The sequence below is a fragment of the Trachurus japonicus genome, chromosome 6 (assembly GCF_045865225.1).
Source record: "Trachurus japonicus isolate A0001 chromosome 6, Traja_1.0".
NCBI classification, from domain to species: domain Eukaryota; kingdom Metazoa; phylum Chordata; class Actinopteri; order Carangiformes; family Carangidae; genus Trachurus; species Trachurus japonicus.
The window spans coordinates 3,199,342-3,216,483 of record NC_140912.1 but is presented as its reverse complement, the minus strand read 5'-3'; the positions used below and the strand labels follow the sequence as shown (position 1 = coordinate 3,216,483).

At 42.3% G+C, this 17,142-nt stretch overlaps 1 protein-coding gene across 1 annotated transcript in view; it reads right to left on the bottom strand.

Moving 5' to 3' along the window:
• Positions 1–4,333: 4,333 nt before the first annotated feature.
• The window catches only part of vps9d1 (VPS9 domain containing 1), a 28,895-nt gene continuing 16,086 nt past the window's right edge, over positions 4,334–17,142 (bottom strand). The window contains exons 15-17 of the mRNA XM_085778328.1: positions 14,874–14,978; positions 7,971–8,087; positions 4,334–4,668 (exon numbers count right to left, since the gene is read on the bottom strand). Coding sequence (XP_085634454.1) covers positions 7,976–8,087; positions 14,874–14,978 — 217 coding nt within the window. The 3' untranslated portion in view covers positions 4,334–4,668; positions 7,971–7,975. The remainder of the gene's footprint in view (positions 4,669–7,970; positions 8,088–14,873; positions 14,979–17,142) is intronic.

Below are 17,142 nucleotides of genomic sequence, written 5' to 3'. Positions count from 1 at the left end.
AACGGATCATGTGCATAATTAACTGCAAAACAAGCAAATACTTCATATTAATGACATATAACGTTCATTATGCTTCTAGCCTGTCTAGCCTCTACCTGGTCTTTTTTACTAAACTTAACCAACTCCTTTCTTCATTGCCTAAGCCCAACCAAAGCATCTCCCTCAGTCAGCTGTCAGCACGAGCGGCGGCTGCAGCAGCCTCGCGCCCGTGTGAGCTCAAGCCGGCTTCAGCCGTGCTCGAGCGGAGCAGGGGGGGAGAAAAAGAAAAAAAGTGTATTTCTATTACTGTGTGGGAGATCTCCAACAACGGAGTCGGGGAGAAAGCAAGTGGGACAGATCTGCCCAGTCCCTGAGCAGCGCACGTTTCACAGACAAGCCACAAAGCAGAATGTAAACAACGTCACGCGGTTCAGCACCTTGGACAGCTGCGGGGGGGAGGAGGGGGTGTCGGAGTAGCGGTGTTTCGAAGTGGGGCTATTTCGGAACAGCGGGGTGTCGAAGTGGAGGGGTGTCGGAATGGAGAGCTGTCCCCGCTGGCGGCTTCAGCCTCGGCTCGTGCCTTTGCTGCAGCTAGGCTAGCTGTGGACCGGCGTGATGAAGCTGAGCTGCACTTTGACCTGACTTCCATTTGGGAGAGCGGAGGGGTGTTTCCGTGGGTAGACATGTCTGCTTTCACTGGCGTGGAAAGTCTCCGGACCCCGACGATGCACTGGATGCGTAGACAATCTTTTTACTCTTCTGCCCTCGGCTAAACGGATCGAGTGCTTTAGCTTATGCAGCGAGCTAAACATAAATGGCTTCAGTAACCACTCGTGAGTCACTTGTAGCATTCTTCTGAGCTTTACTGGTGTACCATTTCTCACTTGTAAAACTGTGACAACAGAAACAGAATAAAGAGCATTCAGTTCCAGTGTAAAAATATACATTTCACATTCAAAACTATTGCTATGTGCAAAATAACCAATTCACGTACTTAACGTTAGCAACAGATCCTGTATTGAATAGCAACCAAAAGGCCAACTCATAACACGTAGCTTTGACTGATTAGAATAGCGTATCGGCTGTAATAATACGAAATGAAAGCACGAATACACGTCCATAATCATAACTTACAGATTATGATCTTCTCAAGCGCAACAGGTGAGGAAAACAGCAGACTTCACACAGGAACGACATGTTAGGAGGACTCGGCTATACTCTGCCGATACAAACTCACTTCCTGCTCCCGCTTTACGCCACTAGATGGCAGTGTGTGTCAACAAACTCAAAATCCACTTCTCTTAAAGGGACAGTTACCAGATCAAAACAAGAGCAAAATAGCTAGAGTGTGTCACAAAATAAAACCTCAAGTACAGAATAACTAACAAAACAAGACTGAGAGACAGAATACTGTCAATGAGCTGCCAATGCACCTGACATGAGATGATGCAGCCATCACAGATGTTAGCACTCACACCGCTTTGTGCAGTGACAGTGTATATAAGCATTAACAGTAGAGAGTTTGCAGCCAATAATGAAATGAGTGTGTTAGCCAACCAGCTAATTCTTTGGTCAACACTGTGGCTTTAGTCTCGTAAAGTCCCGTTTCCATGTTGACTGACACTATTACAGATCATAACATAAATACAGCTTCAGCTGCAAGAAAACATGACCAAGCATTTACAGCCATGTAGCTCTTTGAGATATTGGTGCCAAAAGCTGTCGTCAGCATCAATAGCCTACTCCAATGTCAATGCTATAAGGCTAGTTTAGTTTAGAAGGCATTGTCCCTGTCTGTTCTATAGTGGAAATTCTGTTCAATCTAGCTAATCCAAACTGCTTGCAGAGGTGTGTCAAAGAAATTTCAGGCAATATATAGAAAACTGGTGAAAACGTACTGTCCTAAATACTGACTTTATAACTGTTGTAGTGAAACCAGGGATCCCACCCAGTGGCTCAGAGACTCAAGTCCATTGACTTTCATGAAACAGAGGATCACAGTGAATGATTTGAGCAGAGTTCTCTGTTCTCTTTAGACATATCTCTCAAAACACACACATCAGTCTCAATCTTACATTCCCAAGCTTTCACAGTAAATAAGTTTAATAATGAAATGACATTCACATTACAGAATGTACAATAAATCATTTACATGAATATAGTGGTTTCATCCACTTTGCAAATCATCACAGTATTTTGCCGTTTTTATTATAATTACACAAACATTTAATACACGGACAAAGATAAATCTGTATTTGGTGTTAGTATTGCAAAATATAAGCAATAGTACTAAATCCAAAACAGTTCAGACACAGATCTTTTCTCATCTTTTGGACCCATACAAAATAAAAATTATTAAATAGTTAATTCAAGCAGGCAAACAAATAAAATAGCACTTTATAAAACTATAGTTTTTCAGTCTCTAAGTTAACCAAGGGGCAAGTCTGCTAAATATGTGTCTACAAAACACAAACCAAACATTGGTTTTGCATATTTTAGCCCCTTTAGTCCATGATGCCATAATCACTGCCCTCCATATACAGACACACACCACAGGGTGGTTCCTTCCTCCAGCAATTGGTTTCCATTTATTTCGGTACATTATAAAAATTGACTTAAAAAAAACTACAAACCATTGACATTAACTTGGTAATAAGGATCATAACACATTCGGCCTACAGACACATTATTGTTGTTGTTAACTTGCAGTAGATATCAGAGTTTAATATATTCACATGAATGTGCCATAGCAGCACATCAATGCAACGCATGTTTCAAGGATTGATTTGTATGTTGAGGTAAAATTAATGGAAACAAACGGCTGCCTGGAAGGACTGAACACACACTTATGACTTAAAAGAAAAACAAACAACAAAACACAGAGACTCTTCAGAGAATGGTCACAGAGGTTAAGATGATTTGCAGATTTCTTTTTTAAAAAAAATGCAAAAACACAAAGCCTTTCCAGGTTAACACTCACTCTAGTGTCTGCATGTATTAAAAAAAAAAACATTTTGAAGGATTCAAAACAATTTAAAACATAAATGTAACACAATCCCTTTAACAACCATCTGTCTAATATTTCAAGATCTACTACTGGATGACTCATTTCCAAAAAAGCTGGTGTTTTTTTTGCACTCAACCTGTTACTCAGGCAATGCTGATATTAAAGAATGCGTTGAGCTGTGAAAACAATATTCACTTTCAGCTTTTACCTTTTAATAGGCAAAATGGAAAATCAAATTATGTCACAGCTGGATACTGAAATAAAAATCATAAACCTAAATGACCAGATGATGGTCACATGTGCCTGCAGGTAAAGCTGGCTCGGCACGGAACCACCCACACACACACACACACACACACACACACACACACAGGAGCAAACTAACAAAGTGCAACAGTATTACCACCTACCCATATACCTGTATACCCATCCTAAATGGTACAAACATGGTGTTATAGGCAAACGCAGTCACTGTCACGAGTCGCTAACAGGAGCAGTGACGTCCTTCCACTGTCTCAATGTCCCTGTTAGAAAGTGTCTCTGACTGTCCCACCGACCGGTCTGAACTCAAAGCCAGCATCCCGTGTAGCCTGACCCCTGAACACCTCAACACCCAAAGTGCATAGATTTATACTTGATAAGTTTAGCCACTAGTCTGAAAACCCATGAACAACCACATGCACACACGCTTTAGTATGTAAACAAAAAAGTAAAAAAGAGAAAGAAAAAGCCACAAGGTAAACAGATTAAAGCATTTTTTGCGCAGCATCAGTCTGAGACATTCATGTCTTACAAAAGATTTCCTAAAGCAAAGGCCCGTTTGGACTGGATTTAATTCTCTACGGGAGGTGGGATGATTTTAACACCACCTTCCCCTGGTCATTGACTTTAATGGCACCCAGTGGATCTAATTTTCCATGGGATATTTTTATTCAATTCACTTTTGTGTGAAAAAACATGATGCCAACACACAAGCCCATTGGGAAACTCAATTCAAGTCAAAGCCATCAGGAAGGTTGCACCTCCTAAAGTGATCAAACCTCTCCTACAGGTAAGTATCAGTGCTCTCATTTGGCGCCAACTGCTTTTATGTGCCACTGGTATTTAACAGCATGATGACATCACATACACAGGTCCTCAGTTATGAACGATGAGATAAGTAAAAGTACAAACAACACATTAGAGCCAAACTCTCGCTCCTAAGTGTGAGTGGTGACACCACTGTCTGGCCACATTCTGTAATTTTGTTAAAGTTTGAACTCCGGTCCAGATCTAACCCATCCTAATGGGGCTTTGGCAAACATGGTTCACACAATTTCAGTGTTGTGTTTAGTTTTTTTTTTTTTTACCTCAGTTGCCACAGATGTGACCCATTTCTTGAATGAAATACATTAGTAAACCATGACATAATGTTTCCTTTGTAAGCGTTCATGTCATCAGGGGCATCCCTTCCAAAGTCCAATCTTAACCAAATACAGTTCATCCCTTTTACCATCCAGTGCCACAATCTGACTTGGTTAGAAATGACCGAGGCACTGGTTTAGTCCTCTCGTCAATCAAGCGTTGCTTTTGTACAAGATTATAATGCATCTCCACAACTTGCAGGGCGGAGCAGGTTCAGCCTCTGTGTAGTGCAGCAGGGAATGTGGGATGTGGGAACTGTTGGGAAGGTTTGCAACGGCCTGCAACACAAAATGAGAGACTTATTGTACAGGGAATGTCTTAAAAAGTAAAGCATCCAGGGTTCAGTTAAACAAAAGCTCAGTAAACTGCCAGACAACGTCACTCTAACTAAACAGGAGGAAATGTGATCGTTGCTTTGGCAGTAACGTGGGTATTTTCAGTAGCTGAACATTGACCAGCTACAACATTAAAACCACCGCCTCATACCACCCAAAAAGCAGCTGACAGGGACTCCACTGGACCTCTGAAAGTGAATGACACACACACACTGGTCTCTGTGAGAGATGCTTGTGTTAGGGATTGTGTGTTTTTAAAACTTATTTCAGGGCTACCGCTCACTCAGGATGTTGCAGCCCCAACTATAATTTACATAATTTAAAGCACAAACCTTTTTTGTATTACATTATTGCAGGTAAGTAGTTCTTTGTCACCAACAGACAAAATACAGAACTTTCAGCCATGTAAGTGCTGCTTATAATTAACAACGGATTCAGTTGATAACCAGCTTTGGGTTATCAAGATCTTGCTTCTTCAGATAGGTCCTTGGTTACTGTGAGGCCAATAGCTGAAGATTTTCAGTTTGTCTTTCACTGATGCTAGTTTGAATCTGCAAAAGTTGTTTCCTGGATCATTTATTCTGGTTAAATCAATCTGTTCAAACAGGAACTTAAGAGTCTTAAAGAATCTGTTTCTAAAGCTTTGGCTAGAAGCAACTACAAATGACAAAAAAAAAGCATTATTAGAAATGAATGTGGTCAAATCTGTTGCATAAGAGAATGTGTGTGGAGTCATAAATGAAAACCCTGCCTGTATATTGTATGAAGCACACATTTTAAAACGTACTCTGTTCCTCCAGCATTAAATACTCTATCTGCTCCCACAGCTCGGTTGACGTTGTCGGGCGGCAGTGGCTCAGGTGGTAGAGCGGCTCGTCCAATGATCAGAGGGTTGGCGGTTCGAATCCCGCTCTGTCCCGGTTGCTGCCGTAGTGTCCTTGGGCAAGACACCTTACCCACCTTGCTCCTGATGGGTCGTGGTTCGCGCCTTGCATGGCAGCTTCCGCCATCAGTGTGTGAATGTGTGTGTGAATGGGTGAATGTGATGTACTGTAAAGTGCTTTGGGTATCGTTCAGGTATAGTAAAGCGCTATATAAATACAAGACCATTTACCAGCTCAGGGCGGCGGCGCAGCAGATAGGCGACGGCTCTGTGGAGCACAGCGGTCTACAAAGTTCAATATTTGGCAGTTGTGAATTCATTGTGTCACTGGGAGTTTTGGGGAGTGCTGTTTGACGATGTCACATTTTATATCCTGCAGTGTCATTGCGCCCCGTCCTGCTGAGAAGCAGTGTGGAAACATCACCTTGGGCACCCGACAAGATAATCAGCAACACTCTCACCCTTCAGTGTAATGCATCAGTCTGAGTCTGCTTCATCTAACCCCTAACCACCCCCACCCCCAAGCTCTGCTCATAACTGTTAGGAAAACCGCTCTAAGAGTGGCCTCTGTTTCATAGTTCAGTCTGTCCAAAAGATCAGATCCAAACACTGAAGTGATTGAAACATTAGGGGTGGTGAAAAAAATCGATAATCGATTAATTGTGATTATTAAATGACTGTTTATGAATCGATTATTAAAGGTACAATATGTAAGAAATCTAATGCAACTGGCCGTAAAATCGCCTCCAAAAATAGGGGTCCATGATCAGTTAAAGTGTTTGTTGTAACAAAAAATCCAAGAATCAAAAAATGAGCCAACAAGCAATCAACGCAAAAAAGAGTGACTGACTTTAAATAAATTGAAGATCAATAATCATTAATAATCGAATCGATAATCGATAATAATCGAAAATCGGTCTGTAATTGAATCAAGACTTCAATAATCGTAATCGAATCAGGAAATTGGGCCAATTAACCACCCCTATGAAACATGAGTCATCAGTTCAAAGGAGCCCCAAAATCCAAACATGTCTTATTTTACTTGCCTAAACACTTTGGTTTTATATTATATAGTAGAATCTTTCTTATTGAATACCAAATTAAATAGATGTGTATGTTTTTCCTCATTATGCGTTTGTACACTAGGGACATCGCAAGAAATGACATGTCAATGCCACGTTGATGCCAAAACTCTGACGGTCCTTGTAGTAAAGTAACACTAAAAGTGAGTGTTCTAATCTGGGATCCAACTCATTGTTTAGTGTAACCACCTCCTTCCTCTCACTAACAGGTGAGATGATAAAGCACATGAAGGTGCAGCAACAGGTCAGCAGGGAGTCATGGCAAAAAAATTTAAGGTCTTTTTTTGACTAATTTTGATTAACTGAGTGACTTTCAGTTGTTGACTTATTCCTAACATGGTCAACATGTTCAGGTCCTGAAACGGCGCTGCTACCGTTACAGCTGTGACAGCTGACATCTGTTGTAACAACACTCCACATACACTCAAAACACTAACATTAGCTCAGTGTAAGCTAATGTAGTGTAATGTAGCCTGGTGTCCCAAAATTAGCCTCTACAGTTAATATAAGACTGCCTTTTAAATGAATATTTGCACACCACGGGTCCGTCTCCATGTTCGTTTACCTACCGCTTGTAGATGCACAAGCTTCAGTGAACATGAACATCAAACATCAGACAGAAATGTGATCTCAGTGACACCAACTCAACACATTCAGATCCAGACGGGCCAGTTTGAGTGTTTCTGAAACTGCTGATCTACTGGGATTTTAACTCACAACAGTCTCTGGAGTTTTTAGCTCAGAATGTTTTGAATCAGTCGATCACTTAATGGCTCCATGGAAAGTACAGAAAGTCTTAAAGCTGCAATTATTGATTTTTTTGGCAGCTTGAAGGCAAGTGAGCAGAGCTGAAACAACATCTGAGTGAGTTGACAAGACAAGAGGAACATTTGGAGTCTTGTTTATCATGACCTGACATGTTCAAAGCTGACTCTCATCTGGTTTGCTCTAAGGTGCTTTTTGAGCTACAGTCTGTTATTAGTGCTACAATACTGAAGACAAAACTGATTGTACTTTGTCATCTACAAACATTCACAATGAATTAATTTACAACATTCACAATGAATTAATTTACAATAGTGGAATCAGATGGAGATACTTTTCTGTGAAGAGGTTTTGTGGATACCATTATTTGTGATAATCATCAATTCTCTATATTTTCATCACTGGCATCAAACATTTCAATATTCCTTTCATGAAACATTCATACCATATGTTCTCAGATGTCTTTAAACATAGGCCAATAAAATGCTTATCAGTACGTCCAGTATAGACATTACCTTTTTCATAGAGGCTTGTCTGCAGGAAGCAGGGCTCCTCCTGTGTGCAGGGACTCAACGTAGGCCAAGGCACTCTGCATGGAGGTCAGACAGTAGCCCTCCTCTCCTATCAAATAGCTGAAACAGAAGTGAAGACAACGGAGAGTCAGCAGTGAAGTCACTCATCTCACAGAACAGATTCACATCCATTGTATGTAGTAATGTACTGTAAACTAATCAACAGTGACACTGGTTTATGTTCCAGAAGGACAAGGGTGTTAATACCCCTCCTCTCATGCCCTCAAGTTACACTGGTCCACTGTTTGGTTTGTCCAAGCTGGTCTGCAGCAGAAAGATGGCAGGCTTCATGGAAGACCACCCGACACTGCTCCTTAAAGATTTTTTTTTTTTAGAAGTGGTGTGATGTGTTGCAGTAGCCTAGAAATCTAGCTGCACCAGGGGTCGCGTTAACCGGATATTTTCCGTCATTGACCGTTTTTTTAAAACGGTGACGGAAAAATTTTGAGGCCATCCGTCATTTTGACAGATTGTAATTCACAGCCATGGCCGTCTGGTCATGTGCATTTGTTTACAATGAAGCCGGCGGATAATCAATACATGGAGCGGTGGATAACGATATAAAACATATACAATGTCACAAAGTCACTACGGTGAGAATTAGATTAAAAAAAAAAAAAAAAAACCTCACAGCTGGCTGGTGCGCTCAGTAGAAAACGCTGTAGTACCTCCTCTAGGCCTGTGTGGAGCGTGTGTGGCGCTGTAGCGCTGCCACACAGAAACACCAACAACAGAGAAGAAGACAGAAGCTTCCCCGCAGTATTCAAACTCCTTCAAGTGGATTAAAGCAGAAGTGAGTGATCCGGTCGTTTTCGCTAATGCTGCGTTCCAGGCAGGCTTTTGAAATCATAAATTACAGCTTCAAGTCACAACTTACGACTTTGTAGCGTTCCAGGCAACCCACTCGTGTTTTTCCGACCTGTTTTACCGGTGAAAGTCACTATAACGGCCACTCGTAACTTCCGACCCGTGAAATCGTACCAGTACGTCTTTTTGTACAGTCTATGTACCAGATCGAACTGGTACGACTTCACGGTCGGAAAAAAACGAGTTTCCTTGAACGCACCGTAACAGTCCTCGTCCCTACGTCGCCACATTCACGGCGTCCCTTGGCTGCACACACAGCCCTGCATGCCGTTCTCTCTCCTCATTGGATAAAAACTGTAGGATACGATAAATGTTTTCTCCTCGGCTCAGAGCAGAGCAGAGTGACTGACAGACCCGTGTTTCAGACCAAACACTCTATGTAAGTGATTGCTGTCAGAAGATATAACTATTTAAGACTTATATTAACACAAATATATCACTTACTTCTGCTTTAAATGTTGATGGGAGTCGTGTCAGTGCAAATATGACGGTCGATAATGATTTAACGGGCGATATTCAGCTGCAGTGTCTGAGGGACCGACAGTAGTCAGCTGTTAAGTTACGTAGCTGTAGCTACACAGCGGTGTGTCTCGGTACAGGTAGAGCGGTGGGGGTAGTATGGAGTTATTTTTGTCTCATAAATATCTGTAAACGCACAGAAGGTGATCTACAAATGTTCCTTGGTTTGCACACGTGTTTTGCTATCCACAAATACAAATTTCTAATTTGTAACTTGTATTTTGGTTTTTACAAATAAATGTGTATTTGTAAATATATTGTGTATTTGTAAATGTATAATTTTCCATTTGTAAAAACAAAAAAGCCATTTGTAAAACCGAAAATTCTGTTTGTGAAGTGTAACTCTGCATTTGTGGATCACCAATCACACACACGCATCTCTTTCCGCAATGACGTATTTCTGAGACATTCCTGCCGAGATCCACACAGATCCACAAACTCACAGCTGCTGATTCACAAAGGGCCGCTCTCCTCACCAGGAGGGGCAGTGTTGGCGAGTAGCTGAATGAAAACTAACGAAGAAGACTGCTACTGGCTTCAGGGATGCAAACAGTGCACCGAAAAGCGAAACTCGCTTTTTTCATGACCAATTAGGTGACTTGTGTGAATCGTTCAGATCCGAAGAGTTTTTGTTTTTGAGAGGGGGGGGGGTCTCAGCGTCTCAGCTGGGGTCAGTAAAATGTTTTTCTAACAGGCTGACAGTGACAATCACGTGAAACTGAGGCGAACTCATTCATGGTTGTCTCTGATTATACTGATAACAGCCGACCTCAAACGTAGACGCGCGACATGCGCGCTCATTAAGCGGCGCGTATCCGCGTGCAGTCGGTGCGACGGCGACGCTGTTTTTTCCCCCCGTGCATGTCATGGATGTATTATATTAACGGTGCATGTCCGTGGAGCTGTGCACCGGACATGCCCCGTTTCAGAGGTGAAGGAAGCCCTAAAGACGTCGCCTCCGCGATGTAGAATGTGTTCAATTAAAGTGAAACTAACACATTATATAGGGCTATATGTCCATTACACACTGAATGAAACATCCCGTGTCTTTATTTATTCAGTTTATTTTAATAGTAATAATTATGACTAACATTCAGTGAAGACCTAAAAATCAGTATCTCCAAAATGGAAATATTGCAAAGGATTTTTTTTAAAAGCATTTTAATATAGAAATGTTGGCCTTCTGAAAACTATGTCCATCTATATGCACTCAATACTTAGTTGGGGTTGAACTACTGGAAATTGACTTTTCCGTGATATTGTAATGTACTTATTTGTTAATGGTGAGCGCGCCCTCCCCCCCCCCCCCCCCGGAAATTCCTCTCTTTTTTGGTCCTGACCCGTTTGCATCCCTGTGGCTTATCTCGAGAAATTATTTTAATTCCCACTGTTAATGCGTCACTTTATTAAGTTTTAATGTTTTTTTCATGCGATAAAGTAACTGTTTAGATCCCCAATATGCGGTTAGTTTATCCAAATGACGCCTGTTTGGAAGTTTGCTCCGCCGTTCGCGGAGCAGTGAAGCTCCATCTGTGGAGCAGCTAAGCTAACTAGGCTACCACCGGACGAGCGGTCTATCACAGAGGCTACAGCCGGGCTGCTGTGGTTTTCGGCCGGCTAACCTCCGCTGTCATCCAGGTCTCCCCCGGCTCGTTTTTGCCCCCGGAATGACGAAGCTGGTTAGCCAGCCCACCGCAGCAGCCCGGCTGCTGTTTAGATCTGATTAGATGTTTAGATGTTAGACTGTTTAGATCCCCAATATGTGGTTATTTTTATCCAAATGACGCCGGAGCAGTGAAGCTCCACCTGTGGAGCAGCTAACTACAGCCGGGCTGCTGTGGTGGTCGGCCGGCTAAGCCGCGGTCTCCTCCCAGGGGAGAAAACGACCTGCATTGTTAATGTCAACTGACTGACCGTTTCATTGTAAAACATTTATTTATTGATGTAGCGGTGGTGATTGTACATAGCCCATTATAGACTAAATAGTTTTGTTTGTTGATATAGCCTACTACACCACTGAATGAGACAACATTTATCTCCTAAAAATAATTCATCCAGCCGGCGGTAAACCTCTAAAAAACTGCCGGTAGATTGATGGGCTCCTTTTCTCCCCTGGGAGAACGACGCAGATTAGCCGACCGACCACCTCAGCAGCCCGGCTGTTGCTTCTGTGATGATCCGCTCATCCAGAGGCAGCAACCGGGTTGGGGCTTGGTTTCTCCCCTGGAATGACGCCGCGGCTTAGCCGGCCGACCACCTCAGCAGCCCCGGCTGCTTCCTCTGTGGTGATCTGCTCATCCAGAGGCAGCAACCGGTGTACTGAAGTGCTCGTTTTCTCCCCCGAGAAGATGCCGTGGCTTCGTCAGCCGACCACCACAGCAGCCCGACTGTAGCCTCTGTGATAGACCGCTCGTCCGGTGGTAGCCTAGTTAGCTTAGCTGCTCCACAGATGGAGCTTCACTGCTCCACGAACGGCGGAGCAAACTTCCAAACAGGCGTCATTTGGATAAACTAACCGCATATTGGGGATCTAAACAGTTACTTTATCGCATGAAAAAAACATTAAAACTTAATAAAGTGACGCATTAACAGTGGGAATTAAAATAATTTCTCGAGATAAGCCAGTAGCAGTCTTCTTCGTTAGTTTTCATTCAGCTACTCGCCAACACTGCCCCTCCTGGTGAGGAGAGCGGCCCTTTGTGAATCAGCAGCTGTGAGTTTGTGGATCTGTGTGGATCTCGGCAGGAATGTCTCAGAAATACGTCATTGCGGAAAGAGATGCGTGTATGTGATTGGTGATCCACAAATGCAGAGTTACACTTCACAAACAGAATTTTCGGTTTTACAAATGGCTTTTTTGTTTTTACAAATGGAAAATTATACATTTACAAATACACAATATATTTACAAATACACATTTATTTGTAAAAACCAAAATACAAGTTACAAATTAGAAATTTGTATTTGTGGATAGCAAAACACGTGTGCAAACCAAGGAACATTTGTAGATCACCTTCTGTGCGTTTACAGATATTTATGAGACAAAAATAACTCCATAGTGTAGGACATCACCGTTTCACACACTCGCCGCGCACAACTCTTCCAAAGGTAACGTTAAGCCTTCTTTTAATGTATTTTGCCCGCCGTGGCATTGTTTATAACACTTACAGCTGAGTGGGTCTTGTCCTGTCTGAATTTGTGCTGCATCTGGCTGTGTGGTCTATAGCTTCAGTTGTTTCAGTGATGCGCAATGGCTGCGTGCGTGCGTAAAAGAGAAATGGCGTGTGTGTGGTGTGCGTGTGTAAAAGAGAAATGGCGTGTGTGTGGTGTGCGTGCGTAAAAGAGAGATGAGAGGCACAGAGAGAGAGAGAGAGAGAGAGAGCTAACGCCAGTGCACTATGCGGTGCCTATGTGAAAACGTGCTCCTTGGGATGTTTTGGTATAGCCTAACACATGGGTTAGCATGTTGATTGTTGACAGAAAACTGATGTCATCATCAGGTATTTACGTTGTATTTAGATGTTGAGGCAGAAAGTGACCCCGCATTCACTGACTGACCCACGGTTAGATGTGCTCTGACGCAGACTCTGCTCCGGAGCATCCTCTGTTCAATTTGTTTGGACTTGATATGAATTAAACATGAATTAAAATTGAATGCTATTGAATATGGCATTATTATAATTTTTAAAAAATTAAAGTGACCGGTAAAAATAGATTATGACGGAATTTTTATGACCCCGTCAGTCAAAACGACCGGCGACGAAAAAGTCTAGTGCAACCTCTGAGCTGCACTCTAGCGGCAGCAAAAATATTTGCTCTGCAGGTGGGTCTAGAAACGAGCCATAGGAACTTTTTGAGTCTCGAACACCGTTTGTGTTCACCAATCACAGCATTCTATCTGTTTAGAGAGTCGTTGGGTGGGCTTAACGCGATGACGACATACATTTTAATTGGCTTGTCAGGCTAACGTCATCCTGTTCTTTGCTCTGATTGGTCGTAGCGCTACCCTATTGGTGCAGAGGCAGTTTGAAAGACAGCCTTCATCCCGCCCCCTGGATTGAGCCATAACTTTTGCTAGATCAAATCCATTCAGGCTGCCCCCCTTTCCTCTTGTGAGCTGGGTTGTAACACCATGCAACACGTTTTTGAATTAAATTATGGACATGAGATCAGGCTAATGAGTATCAAGTCAAAGTAAAATGAAACGGAGCAGGAACATTAAAACTAATCAGTCCCTTCTACCTTCATGTTTTTACCCTTCATACCTTTTACTGGCTTCTTGTGAACTACACTTGGTCATACAATCTGTCAGCTGACTACTCACCCTCCACCTCTCCTCTCATTGAAGCCTTCCAACCCACTGAACTACTTAAATGTCAACTGGGACTTTATTTGTGTTTTTATAGAGAAGAAAAAAACCCAAAACCCAAATATCCTGGTATTCCTCATCCTCTGCCACACTGACCATTTTTACAACCCACTGTTTTACAGCCGTTAGTTGATCTTTTGGGTGTGGTCTGAATTCACACGCAACAACGCTCAGTGTGATGGCGTATCTCGGCTCAAGACCATCGGCCCTCCCCAGCTGTCCTACTTGACCTTGGTACATGGCACAACACTAAAACTGTGTGAACCCTTCATGGACATTAATACTAGAGAGATACAAGAGATCATCAGGGTTTCCATTCATTTCCTACAAATCATTTTTCTAGGTCTTTTTCAGTAATGATCTAGCCCATATGACAAGAATAACACCATACACCAATATATTCCTGTCTGTGGATATTAGTACTTACCTATGACATCATCTGACTCACTTTCTTATGAATTACATTATCCATTACTGCTTGAACACCAGCCCACAATTTTCCATACTGACAAATCTAGACTGAACCTGATGACTAAATTAGCTCAGATTAAGTCCTATCAGTATATCACACTTGAGCCCCTTGACTAGTAACAGGAGTCCTGAGGTTCAACTCACCCATTGAGAGTCATTTCATGTCAGCAGCAGAGGTAAGTGACTGAGCTGAATGAGAACTAGATCGACCTGAACTTCTGCACGTTCTGTCAAAACCTGGTCTGACCCATTAACTGAATATATAGGCCCGAGGCTGATTTAAACATTAACATTTTAGTTATAATTTGTCTATTATTATTAAGTTTCACATAATAATTCAGAGTTGTTTGAAAGACATAAGTCTAACCTCTTTTATAGAGAGGTCTCCGCCTTTGCGAATACCTCTCATTATTCTATTTTTGTGTCTGATGACTGACAATATACTCCCATACTCCCAGGTTCGATCTTGCTAATACAGATCTATCATTAAAAACCCTGTACTCAAAGAAGTCCTTGTCATAGTAATTGATGCTGACTGACTCTGGCAATTTTTTTTGTGTATTTGGTGCAAACAATAGGAGACCTTCATCCAACATCTTCTTTCCACCACGGTGACTCACCCCTCATGAATGAATTCCTCCAGAGCAGCACATTCAGACAGCAGCTGAGGACACTGGCAACGCAGAGCCACGAAGGACAGGATGGGCAACAGGTCATCTGCACCGCTGTCAGATCAAAAAGACAGAAGAGGGCGGTGAGACTGAGTAACAGAGGAAAACACGAGTAAATAAATAGAGCAAAAGGGGAAAATATAGAGTGACATTTACAGAGTCTGATGGCATGTGCTCCCCGGGGGACTCAATGGAAACTAAATCAAACACAGCTCTAAATGGGATGCGTGTTCGGGGATGGGAGTGATAAAGCTTTTTTTCTCTCCCTGAGATCTGTAGGGAGGACAAATTGCAGCCTGGGAGTTGATGACGGTCTGATAGCATTCTCCCTGTGTGCAGACAGTGACCATTTGTTTATCAGGACTCACACGCAGGGCTAACTGCTTGCTTGCTAGTTTGCGTGAGAAGGTAGGTTTGCTGGCCCTGCACTGACCCGGCCGCATGCAACTGGATACTCTCCTTCTGCAGGTTCTGGAAGGTGTGGACAGGCTCATGTAACCGCTGAGAGTTGGACCTCACACACACACACACACACACACACAGACAAACCCCTGAATTATAATCTTCTGAGTTCACTACTGTAAACACACACATGGGTCCTCTCACACGAAAACTGGCGTCTCTGCATTCCAAGGATACAATGCACTCTCCCCACATGCATAAATACTGATTCCACGAGGAGATTAGATCCCATTAAGGATTTGCAATGTGCTCTCATTTGGTGGAGGATCAAAAAGGTGAAAAAAAACCCATCAGATATTGGCAAAAAGGATAAAAAATTCTTGTGGCCAATTTAGACAAGAAAAAAGGGATATGGACGAAAGCACACAATAAGTGAGCTCCCGGTTGGCTGAAGACAAGGCACTGATGCTCCATGAATAAAAAAAGGCAGAGAGAACAATAAAGTGTGTGTGTGTGCAATTCCAAATTAGAACCTGGAATCCAAGGGCGTGGCAACAAACAGACACACACTGATATCCAAATATGCAGCGTTTAAAACCATGCCATACAAACATACAACACAGTCACTCCTTCTGAAATAATATGAGCTCGTCTCTCAGCAGAACATCTTGTTTAGCTATAAATCCACCTCCAGAGTCTGAGCCCAGCCTTGATCAGAAACACTTCGTATGAGTCAGAGTGACACGCAGAAAGCCAACCTGTATTTAGATGGACTAAGAAAAGCAGTCACACATGGCCCGGTGCTGAGCCGCACTGAGGGCCGAGGCCGACAAAATATGAACATTGGATTCGACACAGGAAACTTCACAGTCCAGATCTAACCTCTTTGAGAAGCTTAGAATTAAAGTTAGACGCTAAGTGTTCAGTTCAATTCTGCGTGAGAGTTTTATTGAATTAAAGCTGCCAGCGGTTACTGGCTCAAATGTGACATTGTTAAGAAAGAAAAAATTAAATGGATCTGTGATGAGTTCTTAGTGCCAGAATTTGCCTTGGGGGAATAGTTGTGACTTTGAAATGCTGGTTTTAATTCATACGTTTTTTTTTGTTTTTTTTTTTTTTTTTATTTTGGCAAAGCTGCAAAGAATTTCACCACAGATTACATCCTGTGATGGCAGACCTGATTGCATTCTTGGTCTATAAACTATAAACAAGAGAAAATAAATGACTGATTCAGATGCCTTGTGTGGTTTGGCCATGTTTGACTGATGTATCAAAACAAACTCAACAAACTTAGATTGTGTTTCATTTCTCTAAACTATACTTTGTTTCTGCTGAACATACTGAGAGGACAAGGAAATCCTTCATCGTCACAAAAAGCTTTGAGAAGTGCCATCGTCTCTTCTACCCCGCTGTCCCTGATCACTTCACACACACTCTCAATACAAGGAGACAGATATGGCGCAAGAGACATAGTCCCTGCAATTCTCAAAAACCATTAGTGGGTTGAACACCAGGGAAAGAGGGACGAGGACAGGAGTGGATAAAACACAAGATAAAAGATCAATGTTTGGAAAAGAAACATTATTGGATAATAAACACTTTAATTGTTGGAGAAAACGCTGATGAGTTTCATATCAACCTTTTTTCAGCCTTATTAAAAACAAAAACCTTAAGCCTGGCTCTCTGAACAACCCACTAAGTGCTCCTATTCTGAGACTTCAGTTCCCCACCCACCTTAAAAAAAAAATTTAAAAAAACCCTTTGGCTCTCAGTTTGTTTACTTGTGTGTCTATAAAGAGTCAGAGTTCTGCGTATA